This window comes from Cheilinus undulatus, linkage group 3 (assembly GCF_018320785.1).
Source record: "Cheilinus undulatus linkage group 3, ASM1832078v1, whole genome shotgun sequence".
Lineage (NCBI taxonomy): Eukaryota > Metazoa > Chordata > Actinopteri > Labriformes > Labridae > Cheilinus > Cheilinus undulatus.
Window position 1 is genome coordinate 38,071,439 of NC_054867.1, and position 16,127 is coordinate 38,087,565.

The 16,127-nt window shown below is 38.3% G+C and overlaps 1 protein-coding gene across 2 annotated transcripts in view; it reads right to left on the reverse strand.

The window, feature by feature from the left end:
- Nucleotides 1–5,651: 5,651 nt before the first annotated feature.
- The window catches only part of soat2 (sterol O-acyltransferase 2), a 33,922-nt gene continuing 23,446 nt past the window's right edge, over nucleotides 5,652–16,127 (reverse strand). For both annotated transcript variants that reach the window (XM_041783167.1, XM_041783166.1), the window contains exons 12-17: nucleotides 15,463–15,592; nucleotides 14,890–14,987; nucleotides 11,617–11,715; nucleotides 11,257–11,392; nucleotides 10,552–10,697; nucleotides 5,652–6,729 (exon numbers count right to left, since the gene is read on the reverse strand). In XM_041783167.1, the coding sequence (XP_041639101.1) occupies nucleotides 6,667–6,729; nucleotides 10,552–10,697; nucleotides 11,257–11,392; nucleotides 11,617–11,715; nucleotides 14,890–14,987; nucleotides 15,463–15,592 (672 nt within the window). In that variant the 3' untranslated portion in view covers nucleotides 5,652–6,666. The remainder of the gene's footprint in view (nucleotides 6,730–10,551; nucleotides 10,698–11,256; nucleotides 11,393–11,616; nucleotides 11,716–14,889; nucleotides 14,988–15,462; nucleotides 15,593–16,127) is intronic.

Sequence of the window (16,127 nt, forward strand, 5' to 3'; positions counted from 1 at the left end):
ACCTGTTATCGCTTCTCTGGTTTGTTTTCTGAATGTGTAAGCACTATTATAAAATACAGAGGTGGAAAAGTAGAGTACAAGTACTGGTCTATAAATCTACTCAAGTAAAAGTAAGAACTACAGATTTGAAAATATTAAATATTCTAATATGACCAAGATGCAGTAAATCTTGAAACTCTGTTATCAGTCTCCTCTGACAAGAATGAAGCAGAGTCAACCCCATAGAAAGGCAATGCATACGAATGAAGATAATGCCCTATGCATCCTTTAGTAACACCTTAAATCACAGGCAGGGACTCTAACCCAGTGGATAACGCTACTCATGGTGCTAATGTGTCTTACATCAAAAACAGCAACAATCCACCAGAGACATGAGGAATAGAATCATAGCAAGGATCACAGTCCAGCAGCCAACATCTAAACATGAATACAAACATATAAAACACATGAACACTGCCCAGAGGCATGATAGGGAAATTTTGAAATGGCAGTGGACTCTTCACAGAGTTGAACTAACACTAGTGGATCAGCACCATCAAATAACTAACTCAGAATGGAGTTAATTGACACTTCCAGGGTTAAATCAACTCTGATGTTTAACGCTGAAATATCAACACTAGTTTTTGCTGTGTCCAACAGCTGTTTTGGGATGAGATGTGGAATAATCCTCTCGATATGTGCTACTATGTAGTCAACAGAGGGGGAAGAGGTGCAAGATTACTGTACTCAAGTAAAAATACAGTTACTATGGGTAAAACTTAAGTATTAGTAAAAGTACTGATTTAAAATGTTTCAAAACTTCTCAATTACTGCAATTTGAGTACGTTATTAGTTACTCTCCACTCCTGACTATACATTGCACTTGTACATGGAATAGGGATACACTGATGCATCAGTTTAACATTAGTTGAAAAACGTAGGCCATTGGCAAATAATGTAGCATGAACAGTTATCAGCAGCTGAGTTTATCTGTTGTGTCCAATTAATTACTTCTGCCAAGGAGGTTATGTGATCGGGAGGGTTTGTTTGTTAGTTAGTTAGTTTGTTTGTTAGCAACATAACTCAAAAAGTTGCGGATGCATTTTGATGAAATTTTCAGGAAATGTCAGAAATGGCATAAGGAAGAACTGGTTAGATTTTGGGACTGATTCAGATCACTGTCTGGATCCAGGATTTTTTTTTTTAGAGGATTCTTCACTATTGGGAGATAGTGCTAATGGCGGAGGTCTGCGCTCTCCAAGTGCTTTTCTAGTTTGACGCTGACAACTGGTTCACCTAAAGCCTGGCACACACTACAAGATCTCCCTTCTGACCAAAGTTAGCAAAGTCCTGATTATCAGATGATTCTAAAGATTTTCCTGTGGTGTGTTAGTGATATTTCCCTCTCTGATCTGCTCAAAAGAAAATCAGAGCCACTCCAATTTCAGATCATGAATACTGAACAGGTTTAATATATATGATCAGAAATCATGTTGTGTGGGGTGAGCACCAAGGACAATAGAGCAGGCATGAGCAGGATTGTTATGTGGAACAGACTGACAGCCAATCAGGACCGAAAGATGAAGCACAACAAACACAGCCATGACCACAAAAGTAACCTGAAGCAAAAAGTTAGACGGGCGTCAGAACTAGAGGACCGACTCGCTGATTTGTGGCAAAAATCCAAGTGTTTGTGTAGCAGGTCCTGTAAAACATACCACAATTGAACTGACAAAGAAAGAAGTTAAGATGAACAGAGGTAGGCCTTCCCTGGGTGAGTGTTTTATGGTATTAGCACTTTCACACATGCACAAAACTCCTAAAATATATGAAAGCCCCTTTTTTTGTGAATAAAACTTAATTTGTTTTTTAAATGGTTCCACATACTGCCAAATAAAAAAAGAATTCAATAAACAATTTTGCATACATTTGTCAGCGGTCGACAGAAATCGTTTTAATTCTACTATTGATAGTGGCTGTCCTCCTGTGCCTCTCTGAGCTCCTGTGGTATTACAGTATATCAGTTTACAGAACATTACATCACTAATGCAAATGTTAATCCCGTTCTTCCTGTACGACTTCAGAGCGCTGTGGCAGGCAGACAAACACAGGCTTTGTCAAACGCTGATAAGAAGCAGCAGCCTGTGGTTGCTCGATTAACATACCTGCTTTCCCGACCAATCTCTGCCAGCCGAACAGCATCTAAGGCGGGATTAAGCATGCAACACACAAAGGCATGGTGCCCTCGCTGTGCCAAGGTATGCATAAAGTTGATGCTGATTTAAAGAAAAAGTAAAATGGAGACAGAAAGGTGCTAGATGATGAGAATTAAACACCTGTTTGAGGTTTTTTAAACAAGTCTAATTTTACTACAAAGTTCAGTTTACTTTGTACTACTAAGTACAAAGTTCAAGGGAGTAATGCAAGTTTAAATATATTCCAAAAAAAAATATGTGAAACAGGTTGGTTTAAGTCCCTGTCTTGGGATACTTTTTTGTTATCTCAGGAAAATTATGCTTGTTTGTGACAAAAACATACTTTTTTAGCAGTCTAAGGAATGCAACAATAAGCTGGTCACTGTAACAGGCTACATTATGGCATTGCCAACACTACTGAGATAAGTTATGTCTGTTTCTATGTTATGGGCTTTTGTAGGTCTGCACATATGACATTAAATATCAAGAAAACAAACAGAAATTACTCATTCTAAAAGGGAAACTGAGTAAAAAAATGTAAGGATGCATGTGCACATTTGATTTTCATAATATAGCACAGGGGAGATTTAAGGGTCAGCCTTTTAGGATCGCTAAGCTCCTAAAATAATATGACATGAAGACGAGGGTCGGACATGTTGCTTACTCCTGATAAGCCCCCCCATTTTACTGTCTAAAAAGTTTTACTTTCCCTCATATGGGAGTTTGATGAACAACAATAGTAAAAGAAAAACGTGACTGTAGTAAAAACATTGATTTTCTACAGTTATTGAAATTCAGTTTCTATGTGTATTCTACTTAGTAAACTGTCCTCTTACAGGTATGTTTTATGGCATGGGTACTCAGCAAAAACCGGAGAGTTGAATTCTTTTGTGTTAAATTTTTATGAGATGATTTAAATTCCCAAAGTTGATTTTTAACTCTATTCAGATTAAATAAGCTTCAGTGTTGGAGTTTTTTTGACAGTGTTCATCCATTCAGTGTTAGTCCAACTCTGTAGAGACTCTTGATCTAAGCTTTGCCCACTGTCTTTTCAAATCTGGGGAGGCAGTGTTTTCCCATCAGAGTTTAGATGTATTTATATGTGTTAAGCTGTGTTTAGATGTTGCCTGTTGTAAAGTGATCACTGCAGGGATTAATTACCCACGCAGATGAAATCGGCAGGGGGTTATGTAAAGGGTTCTGTATCTTTGTTTGTTTCTATGTGTACAAGATAAGTCAAGAACGGCAAGTCAGATCTTCACCAAACTTTCAGGGAATATTGGGATGGTGACAGGGAAGAATCGATTAGATTTTGGTGATGATCCACGCACCCGTTCGGTTTTTCTCAGACTTTGAAATTTTGAACAACATAGTAATCAATGGGAGCTTAAGTTCCTCGGTGGCGCTGCTTAGGCGTGGGTCTGCCACCTCAGACGGACATTCTAGTTTGCTCATGTTTCTGGTGAAATGTTGTTTTTGATGTTGAGTGAGTGAAGTTATCCACTAAGTTGGTCACTTGGTAATGATTGGTTTACAACAATGGAGGGAGTGCAGACTATCAACTCAGGGCATATTCTAGCCTTGAAGCTGTCTCATTGCTCCATAGTTATTCTAAGAAATCTCACATTGCCACAGTTGGTTAACTTGAGGTGTAATCTATATTTATTAAGAGTGTAAAGTGCTTTGCACTGTATAAATAACTGAAATTGTAAATACCTCAGATTTACACCCAATGTGAAGGGAAATAACACAGTATTAAGATTACACTTAAATCTGTAAAAAAATTAACACTATGAGAGAGAGTTAAATTATTTACACTTTCCAACGTGTTAAATTAACATTTAAAAGAGTGGACACAAACATTTTCTAGTGTTAGATTTAACACTGGCAGTTTTCTGTATAGAAGAATACATTTGGCTTAAAATATTTTTATCGATTCTAAACAGGGTTCAACATGGTATCTTAAAATTATTGCTGGGCCGTTAACGGCGTTAACGCAAGACTCTTATCGCGCGATAAGAAAATTATCGCACGTTAATCTATTCAGGAAAGGGGCTTACAGACACACCGCCGAGCACATGTAGTGGGCTACCAACACGCCTCCAGTCATTTCCAATGGGAGGAGGACGGAGGTTTGGGTCTGCTGTGAGCTGAAATGGATAACGTCTGTTTTTAGTGAAAGAGTGGATGCTTGGGTGTGTGATTACAACCAGTAGTCGATGTTACATGTTTGCACATAAGCACAAACCAGAGGTTGCGCTGGGACAGAGCACCGTATCAGCTTTATGACATCATCGTAAAAACTAAACTTCTTTAAACAGCGGGCAGTTAGTTCACATTTTTCCTCAATAAAGGGCGGAAATGATCAGAATCCAATCAATAAATGGTGTGCTGTGACTCACCTTACAGATGAACACAGGCTGGAGTCAGTCAGAGGAGGTGCAAAGGCAATAAAAGTCTCCTGTCACCTCAGAAACCGCTGTGTCTTTGCAGCGCGAGCCCATTTAATCCTCTGAGCTGCACGTAGATGTGCAGATACGAAGAGCGAAATTGCTGGCATCTTAAAAGTGACTTTAATCATCCAGGGATGCATGATGGGCTTTTTGCCGGGTCAAGACAAAAGCAATCTTCTTCTTTCTCCTCCTTTGCGGGGTTGTAAACCAGTTACGTGCATACCGCCTCCTGCTGTTTTAGACCGAGTAAATACGCAAGTGCGCCAGGGCACGGTTCGGTATTGCTAGTGTGAAAGCATGCCTGCGGGGGAAGGGGGAGGGGGAGGAATCGCGGCGCGGTTCGAATTAACTGGGCCTGATGTGAAAGCACCCCTAAAATCCCGCTGGATCCATCCTGACAGAGAGCTTCATACAGCACACGCTCATGCATCACAGCGCTGAGACAAGTTGGAGGGATGGAGAACAACTTCTTAATTCTGTCTCTGTTATAACATGTGAGTAGGCCACAAACGTATGCCTTTATCTGTTAGATTTTCATGACTGAGATCATGGAAACTACGTGTTAAAGCGAGGTTTCAGAGAGAGACAGAGAGAGAGAGAGAGAGAGAGAGAGGAGAGTCGGGCGGTGATGAGCGAGCAAGAGAGAACAGGCGCTGATCTGAATCATCCCTCACCCATCTCTTTGTTATATTGCCATGGTTGAAATTCACATGATAAATGAGCAAACTTTAGTGTTTAAAGTAAGGGTTCAGTGGTGAGCAAGCGAGGTGTTCTCAAGCAGTCTGTGATGCATTTTCCTTAATATTTAGATAGGTCAAGCATTTTTTTAATGTCTTTGGCAAAATTAAAATCTAGCATTTTAATCTACATTAATCTAGATTAACTACAGGATTGCAGTGAGATTAATCTAGATTTTAAAAATTAATCTATGCCCAGCATTACTTAAAATAGAATCAATATAGCTACAAAGTCACAAACTTTCTGTCAAATTACCCATGTTATTTTAATTTGAAGTGTGATTGAGCATCCCTAAAAAGGGTCAAAAAGTACCTGCGATATAGCACAAAGGACATTATGCCTATCCTCATCTCTATTCTCCCCTAACGTTTTTTGCATACAAGCTAAGAAGAGATGAGCCTTAGAATAAAGATGGTGTATTGTGGGGCAGGGTTGGAGAGGGGCTAGCATGGCTTAGTCCAACCATCAAGAATCCCCTTACCATCATCCCCAAATCTCATGACTTGTTTAATCAGTCCTTAAACACCTTATATCAACACTTTGCACTTTACAGAGACTTTTCTATGTACATGCTACTTATTGATTCATGTGCAACAGATTGTTTTTACAGTATCAGTTCTTTCACATATGTACAAAACTCCTGAACATTTTCTGAAATCAGAGTGGTGCAGTGCATCTATGAATGCAAATGGCTAAATTTTTAATGTCATTATCTGTGATTTTTCCTGCAAGAAGTTTTCTGTGTAAGGTTGATGTTTGAATGCAGAAGAAAATTTTTAAGAAATTTCAAAATTCTTGCAAATCAGGAAATGTCATCATTATGTTTTCTGTTCCCATGCATGCTCTCTGCTCTTTTGCTCATAATGTGTATTGACATAGCATCACAGTTTAGTTTACATGCTGTCCTGCTCCCCATGTCCAACATGGAAAGACTCTCACTGTGACAATATGCCTGATCAACTAAATCCTGATGATTTCAGAGGCAGTCTTTCTGAGATTTTCAAGAAAATTTCAGGAGTGCATATGTGGAAACAGCTTATGGTCTTCTTCAGCGCTTGGTAAATAAAAAGTCAGATATAGTCACTTTCAGGCAAGTTTTACACCTGAATTAGACAGTATCCAATACTGAGACGAGTAAACATTCAAAGAGGATATAAATCAGCAACATCACTGCTAAATAACACAAAGCAGAAAAACTAATATATGTACATGTTTGTCAAGTAGCTCTTTCTTTCCCTCTGGTCCATCTGGATTTTAAATCCTCTGTCTGTTCATCATCGATCCCAGATACCAGAACAAAGTCAGCTTCCTCCCTGATAGCTGCAGGACCATGATCGAGGTGTCACCAACTCCAGGAAGCTGTTCTGTTGAGGAAGATTTTTAAGGGTTAGTTTAAATATTCACACAGCGCTTCTGCTGCTAGTAACATTATCTGTAATCCTTTTATATATTTGTATCTGTACGATTTAATGTCATTTCATTATCATGTGGTAATCTCATTTTAAGGATGTCACTTCTATTTTTAGACAGCAGTTGTCTATGTTAAGCCATGGTGTGTCCCTGTGTGTGGTTTTAGCCGGGAGTCGTTTGTAGTAGAATAAGTATGTTAAGTACATCTGCGCCCAGCTGTCACGCAAATCCCTTACATCTGTGACAACATCAAACACTTGAGCTGCAGAGGAGGAGGATTGCGAAGGGTTAAATACATGTCAGAGTTTTTACAAGCGTCCGTTATTTGACATGTCACTCTTTATGCGGCCCTATGTCTGCTGGTGGGTGTGTTAACTCTTTAAGAGCATGTTTCTGCACTGTATTAGGACATGTATGCCTGTAGTATGTGGGGTAACAGATGCTCATGAATGACTGGAGATAAGAACAGATGACAAAGACAGGATGATGAAAGAGTGCAAGACTAAGTCGTATTCATCCGTGTTTGACGTCCAACATCAAAGTGCTCAAGTACTAGTGATGTAACATATTTTAATAGTGTGTTTCCATGACTTTTCCTCAGTCTTTTAGCCTGGTATCAAGTTTATTTTACCAACTGGCCTATATTGTCTCTGTTTACGTCAGAAACTGGGGTCAGTTAGTGGGCTAACACCATCACAGCAGTGTCATACATTATAAACAAACTGCTGCTAGAGCTGGACATCCTCTCACAATCTGTTTCTGTATCATCTGTTCAAAGGACTCTGAAGGTTTTGATGTCTCAGTCTCATTAGATGATTTTTCAAGCCTTCAAACTGCATGATAAATCTTTGAGATGAATTTCAGTATATTTTCTGCTTAAAAAGGGGGTCAAAATTCAGACTTTCTGTCAGGTTTTACTCATTTTAATTGGACAAATCCCTACTTAGGAAACTTAAAGCTCTTGTGAGGAACTTTTGGTTTGTAATCATTGCATTCCCTGAGGACAAGGCAGACTTTGCTGAGCCTCTCCTCTGAATGTGTAGATAATGTTTTTTCATCAGCAATCTCACTCTGCACTCTACAGTTATCAGTAGTTTAAGACTAGAAAATTTAAAAACAAGAAAAAAATCTCAGAAAGTAAGTTATTTGCCGGTACAATGTATTTCGAGTTTTTTTTTTTCTTTTTTAATTCAACTTTATTGATGAACAAAGTCTGGCAGCTACATTCATGAATAAAACAGATTACAAACATAACAGTCAAAGCAACATCTTTAAATAAAACAGAGAAAAAGATCAGAGGTCTGATCAAGATTAAATTATGTATCTATTGACCTGTTTTAGCAGTTACACATACGTGGGCTAGCTTTAGCTTCATTTGCTTTAGATAAAACTAACAAGCTATGCTAGCTATGAAATTAATGTAACTACATACACCAATGTAGCTGAGTTAGCTTTAGCAACATGAGCTTTATCAAATGTAGCTAGAGCTAATGTAGCTAAAGCTAACATAGCTGTATAAATGTATTAATGTAGGTTAGATAGCTTTGTGAGCTTCGCATTTGCTACATCACCTACTTAACAACATTAGCTAAGTAGCTATGTTATCTATGGCAAAGTAAGCTGTAGCAACATGAGCTTTAGAAAACATTGCTAAAGTTAACTTGGCAACATAGATAACATAGAAACACAGCTTATGTAGCTGCTTTGTGGGCTTAGGCTTTGCTACTTTAGCTATGTGGCTACATTATCTATGTATCTCTATTATCTATGTTGCTAAGTTAGCCTTAGCAGCATGAGCTTTCACAAATGTAGCTAAAGCTAACTAAGCTACATAGATAACATAGATGTGTAGCTGCTTTTTGAGCTTAGCATTAGCAACGTAATATCTGTGAACCACATAGCTTATGCAGCTAACTGAGCTAAGTAAGCTATACCTGCTGTGTTAGAATGTTTTCATCAAGGACACGCTTTTTCCTGGAGGCAGACTGTTTACTTGGAATTATTAAACTTTTTGGAAGGTTTAACCTGATTTTATTTTGAAATTTTCAGCAAATATTTCTGCTCTTAGATATGCAGCGTCTGAGATGAACAATGCTGCCAGACTGTCTTGGCCTATTGTTAGGTCTCACCCCATGTATGGAAGTTGGTCTTCCAGGAAGGCAACACAGGTACAAATCCAACCTGTTGCTCCCCTCCTGCTTGCCAATCATCATTCTCTTTAATATCAAATAAAAAGTATCTTAACTACTGTTTCAGACTGTGTGGGGTTTGCTGCGTAACAGGAAAAATCTGGAATAAAAGCATTTTGTACAAACAAGGTGAGTGTCTCCATAGAAATGATACACACCAAGGAGCACAAACAAAAAGTACAACTGTGCTGTTTATCTCCCCTGTGACATACACTAGAGTCTACTAAAAGAGGCATGCAAATCTGTAAAACAAGATAAATATGGCTCTCTATTTATGATTTTCCAGTCTATTTTGGCCAAGAGTTGAGAGCAGCTTACTGTAAAAATAGGCAAGACATCTCAAGATTCTTGGAGCATGAGATGTGCATGTCATGCATGTGAGACACAGTACTCATGCAGGATTCAGGCAGTCTGAATGCCCTTGTTAACATGCATGATAAAATGAAAACCAAGCTGTGATGCAGCCGTTATGTGGTCACGGACCTTGTCTGAAATGTCCGTAGAATCTATAAGGCTTAATCTGAAGTCTATAAGACTGCATTCACAATGAAGGCCAAAGTGACCTGAATCAAATTTCTTTTCTCAGATCAGGGCATTAAGTCTCGCAGTGTGGATGTAGCCTTGCTGCAGCGGTAAATCAGACACATTGCATACATCAGGCATATGTTTTTGAGGGTTCCCCCAAATGACAAAAAACCCCGACTATTCCCATAGCCTTCAGTAATGTCAGCAGTGGGCAGTTACTGTGCAGCTGTGTAGCATCTGTTTTCTCCATGTGGAGACTTCTGCTCTGTTTGCTATCAGTGCACTAGTTCATAGTTTTCTTTAAATGCAGCATGATGACCTAAGAAATGAGAAAAGCTGTTTAAAAGCAGCACTGCATGCCTCATTTGTACTATGTACCATAGAAGGTTTTGAGCAATCCAGCAGTCTCCTGGACTACACTATGACAGGGGCAAACTTTGAGCGGTGTCAGGTTGCTTACATGTGTGATGGTAGCAGCTGCACTTGCAGTCATGATGACAGATATGGACAAAAGTATATGGCCACAGCTGTTACCATATTAAAGTACATGTACCTGAGTGCAATGTCATTACAGCCCCTGTTGGAATAATTGTGTCCATAAAATAATCCCAGCACTTTATACTGATATATTGATTGCTCCAGTTTATAGGCCACAGACAACTTTTTAGATGAAAAATAGACATTAAAAGTGCATTCATACACAGGATTTGACAGTATATCAAAATGATCAATCTTTTTGCTAATGGTCTTGTTTGCTTTTGTGGGTCATGAAGGGGCATCAATATGTATTTTAGTCTGTTTCCTAACTAGCTTAAACTTCCCACAAGAGCTTTAAGCAAAATAAAACCTACAGAAAGCATGCTTTTTACTCATTTCTTTGAAGCTATAAACAGTGATGTTCTTTTGTGAGACCTTTTGAAAGTCTAACTAAAAGCCTGCCTTTATGAGCCAACACCTGCAGGTTTAGTGTGATAGAAAAATAAAATATCATCAACATATAGAGGAATGTATCAACAATAGATGATCTAGTAGAAGCAGCATGGATGTAATTGGAGGACATACCCCAGTTCGAGGGCAGTGTATCTGTGCGTACCACTCCTGACAGTACAGACACACCTGGACGCCCTGACCCAGGAAGAGACACGCCCACATGATGATGTTGAAGACGGGGCTCTGCCGCTTGTCGTTCATGGTGAAGTTGAAAACCACTGAGAGAGACAGAAAGGCAGAAACGCTTCTCTTAATGGTTGTTTTTTTTTTTTTACTAAGGCCTTTTTTTTGTATTTAAAGAGCAAACATTTTTTTGTTACTGCAGATAGAAATTTGGTGAGGTTTGGGACAAACAGTGATAGTAGGTAATGAAGTGCTCTGTCAGAAAAATGCTTATTGAGACCTGTAGGAGAGGACATAACGTACAAGTGCACTTTCTATAACTATAATGAGTGTTGTCCTCTGAAAGCAGACACTAAATGTGTGTGAGAGGGAATAATTATTACAGATTTTAACTTTAAAGCTAGAAGGCACAGTGTAGCAGGGACATTTACATATTTTAACAAGCAATTCAGAGACAGAGCTTCCGCTACAGCACAGTAATGAGGTACTGCAGATATGAAGTATCTTTCTCTCTCCATTCTTCTCTTTCTCAGTCTTACTCAGAACTGGTCATTATTAGATGCTTTCAGCAGCCAGGTCAGAGTACAAGATACCAATGGCTTCTGTTTGAAAATATGTGAATATAGATTCCTATATAATGAGAAAAACCATCACCTCCAAAGACGGCAAAGAGACAGAACATGACGGGATAGAAGAAGCCGAAGCCCATAGCTAAGGCATACTCGTGGACGACAGCAGAGACGATGAACACGGAGAGCATGGCAGCTGTTCGGCATTTCCTTTTCGACAGCTGCAGGGATCAGAGACAGAAACACATAGAGGGTTTGGCCCGAAGTTCACAGTCAGGCTGGTTCAGAGGAATTTGTGTCACTACAATTACACAGAGAGAGTTAAACTACTTTATACACTCTATCATGGGGTGGCGCTTTAGAAACAGATAAACCCAGTGTTTTGTGTTGGCTGTTCTTCTTTTAGCAGTTTTTATGATGTTTGATATGTTTTCACTCTTCTCACCCAGAGGAAGTCTCTGTATCCATAATAAAAGAGCCAGTCATGAACAACCACATTCCAGGTACGATAATAGTTGGCAAATGACGTGGAATTCCACCAGTCCTGAAAATCAAAACAGTGTTAAAATTAGTGTGAAGATTAAAAAGCAGGATAAGAATGGATCCTTTTCAGTTTTTGAGCCTGAAAAGACAGAGATAAGCTGCCAACAAACCAACATATTGCTTTTTTATAGATAAAATTCATTAGACAGTAGATTAAATATGGACTTAGAGATTGTTATTGAATAACAAGCTTCATATTATCCTAAGAAATCTAATTAATAACTAGACATTTTGAGAATACAGCTAGGATCAAGGCAAAAACAAGCATTGCTTCATGTAAGGAGTCAAACAACTGGGAATCTGAAAAATCCAGTGAATAACTAGTATTGATTAAGGATGCAATAGACCGTGAACTGTAATAGTTCAGAAATCGGGGTTTGGTGAATGAAATCATACAAAGAATACATCTGAGTGGAGAAAAACATGGAAAGTTTCAGAATTTTCAGTGCCAGTGGCAAGAGACTTAAGATTTAGATGCAGACTTTCTCTGCTGTACATTTATCTTCCAGAAATCCTGAGGGCTTACGGATGGTTACAGTCTAACCTGATGGTTTGAGTTATACATAACTGGCTCAATCACACATCATCAAAGAGATGGAGCATTTTAAGAGATTTTAAGGAAACATCATGTAAAAATATAACCGTAAAACAATAAAAAATATGGTAAATAATGGTTCTAACATACAACAAGAAATCAGATTATTGAAAGGGGTCTGGCTGCAAACCACTTAGGGTAAGGGTATGGGTTAAGGTAACAGTAAGGCTAGCAAAAGTTTAAAGTTAAAAACCTGACCTGCAAAACCTTAACAAAACGTTTAATAGAGCCGAATAAACAGTGTGCTTATGTGAAAAAATAAAATGTAGCTTAGGTGGCTCTATTAGCTGCATTAGGCTACCTAGATAACGTAGCTACATAGCTAATGAAGCTATATAGCTACAGCTAATCTCACAGAGCAACTATGTAAGCTATGCATCTACGTTATCTATGTAGCTGAGTTAGCTTTAAATAAATTTGATAAAATAACATTGTTAAAGCTAGCTTAGCTATAAATAAAAGAGCTATGTAGCTAATTTGGCTAAGGCTAATCTCACACTGCAGCTATCTTAGCTATGTAGCTATGTTATCTACACAGCCACATTAGCTTTAACGACATTTGCTGAAGCTCAATTTTTTTTTTTCTTTTCTTTAAGATTTATTTTGGGAATTTTTGTGCCTTTATTTGATAGAGGAGGACAGTGGACAGAGACAGGGACGAGAGCAGGGGAGAGACATGCGACAAAGGGCCCTAGACCGGATTCGAACCTGTGCCGTCTGCGTACATGGGACGCGCCTTAAACCACTAAGCCACCTGCGCCCCAAGCTCATGTGTCTAACGGTCCTGTTGCTCATTCACGTAGCTAATGCTTATGTTGCTAACACCTCTTTTCCACATACCCACGAGCCTGATGTCGATGGCTCTGTCTCTCCTAGACTCTCCAAGTGTCCAATGCAAGGAACTGCTTTTTTTACATAGCTGATAAACTAGCTGTAGGCATTAGGGAGAGGGTAATATTGTTTTTGTTATCACGCAGCCTAGACAATGTGTTTACTGGAATTACTGAGCTCAAATAGGACTAATGTTACTACTTATGTAGTAACGTTAATTACGTTGCTAGAATAGCTATTTGTATCCATATTATCTATGTAGCTAAGTTAGCTTAAGCAACACCTGCTAAAGCTCACACTGCTATTGCTAACTAAGCTATAAATAACAGAGGTATGTAGCTTATATTGCTACATAGCTAGTTTAGGTAACATAACTAAAGGTAAGCTCACAAAGCAGCTATTTTAGCCATGTAGCTATGCTATCTACACAGCTATGCTACAACTTTAGCTTTTGTTTTGCTTAGGCTCAAATTGTTTATGCTCACATTGCTAACACTAACATTGCTAATGCTCACATTGCTAACATCTCTTTTCCAAATACCTATGTGACATGATGTGTGTTATATAATGTTTCTGCATATTTTGCTATAACATACTTTAACCTGCAATGCAGTCATGGAGCATTTACATTTGCAAGTGCTTTGTGTATCTGATGGTGTTTTGCACTACTCTGCACAAGTTAAACTGGGTCTATGAACAAGCCTACAAGGATAGCTCTGTTGAAAAGCAACTGTAACAGATGACTGTTTTAATGTCAGGTTTTATAGGTTATGTGACTTGGGTTGAACTAAATTTCCTCTATTTTTATATGAGGCACTAAACCTAAAGGTCAAACTACAGCTATGGTTTGCATATATGGCACTTGTGGTTTAAGCATCATGCAACATGTTGAAAATTAAACTTTCAATTCAACTGTGTGACAAATATTCTCATTGTACAATTATGAGGCTACAACTTACGGAAGAGTATTAGGGCCACTGAAAAAAAAAAATTTGAGACGAATTTTTGTTTTCACTTGTAAGAAAAAAGTCAGAATTCTGAGATTAAAGTCAGAATTCTGAGATTAAAGTCAGAATTCTGAGAAAAAAGTCAGAATTCTGAGAAAAAAGTCAGAATTCTGAGTTTAATCTCAGAATTCTGAAGAAAAAAAATTTGAGACTTTTTTTTCATTTGAAGAATAAAGTCAGAATTCTGACTTTAATCTCAGAATTCTGACTTTTTTCTCAGAATTCTGACTTTAATCTCAGAATTCTGACTTTTTTCTCAGAATTCTGACTTTAATCTGAGAATTCTGACTTTTTTCTCACAAGTGAAAAAAAACATTTTCGTCTCAAATTTTTTTTTCAGTGGCCCCAATACTCTTCCGTAACAACTAATGATGCACTGAAGTTGAACTATTTTGTTTGCTTTTTTGAAACCAAAATGAATCTGCAAATCTTGCAGGATCTCATTAGCCAAAGCAGAAGAGACTGAGACTGAACACGCACTGTGGAGGAAAAGGCAAATCTTAAGAGACAGCTGGTGTTTTCACGCAGCCTTAGTCTTGTTTTTTTTTTCTTCACTTATTCAGAAGCAAAATTTATATCAGAAAAATCTAAAGAGAGAAAAAGTTTAACAGCCAGGCCACTCAGCTGTAGCTTCAAATTGGCATCAATGATTGTTTTCTCATCCAGAAAAGGAAAGTCAATCTGCAGACAAAGCATTCACAGGAGAGATCATGCCTCACAGAGCTGGCCACACGACACACACCTTGTAGAACATCCTGTCAGCGAAACGCAACAGCTCCCCGAAGAGGTTGAGCCAACAGTGCAAGAAGGCGAAGAAACACAACAGCAGGAGCATTATACCTGAGAGAGAGACATACAGAGAGAGACAGAGACAGGGAGAGGGTTTATTAGGTCACTTTTATTCTGGGCACTGCTCCCAGCCTTCTCATATGAAATGCATCTTGACACTGATGCTCTGATATCAGCACTTACTCAGAAAGCTATTCAATTAAACCCAGTAATAAAAAAGCAAGTCTCTGATACCTGTATCTGATTGCATAACAGCATCTTTAATCTTATCACCGACTTGAAAACACCAGAGACTACTCTGTTCCTTTTCTATATTAAGTGATATATTAACCGGCACTGACTCATACAGATAAGACATAATAGAGGTTGAAAGCAGAACTGATGCTACAGATGAAGTCAAAGATGACCTTTAATTTATTTGTTTCTACTACACCATTTCCTTACAATATTTCCCTGTCTTCTGTAAATAAGAGGAGGAAAGGAAGTAAACAAACTTGATGTGATAACGGAGTGTAAAGTACAATACCTGGTAATATAGAGTGGAACACAGCCAGAACCATTGTCCTCTTACTGAAAGGCTGATTGTTTGCAGGTCTGAAGACGGGAATACATAGGCGCACCAGGATGAAGTAGCCATAAAATAGACAACCCAAGATCTGCAAATTTTGAGTTAAATTTAAATCAAAGTTACATAACAATCTCTGGAAAAAGAAAATGTGTAAAACAGCAGTATAAATCTGGAGATAGCAGTGATGTAAGATAACAAAGAAAGATTATGATTGCTGTTTTATCTTGTGATACTAAGGTCCTATAGTATGAATAACTACTAGGTCAGATTTTATCTGTGCCAGTGCATTCATAGACACACAGTGCCTATAAAAATGTTCACCCTTGTTTTGCGATGTAACTGGTTGTATAAATCAATCACTGTAAGTTTTGTGCAAATTAAATACAAAAGAATCCCTCTTTGGGGTCCAAGTGAAAACAGATTGGTAAAAGTTATGTCAATTGAATAAAAGTATGTAAGGTAAAATAAGTGGCCGCATAAATATTCATCCCCTTCAAGTCAGTATTTAGAAGATAGACATTTTGGCTGCAATCACAGCACAGAGTCTGTATGTGTAGGTCTCAATCAGGCTTGACCATCTGGACACTACAATTGAAGTCCAAGCTCTGTCAGGTTGCACAAGG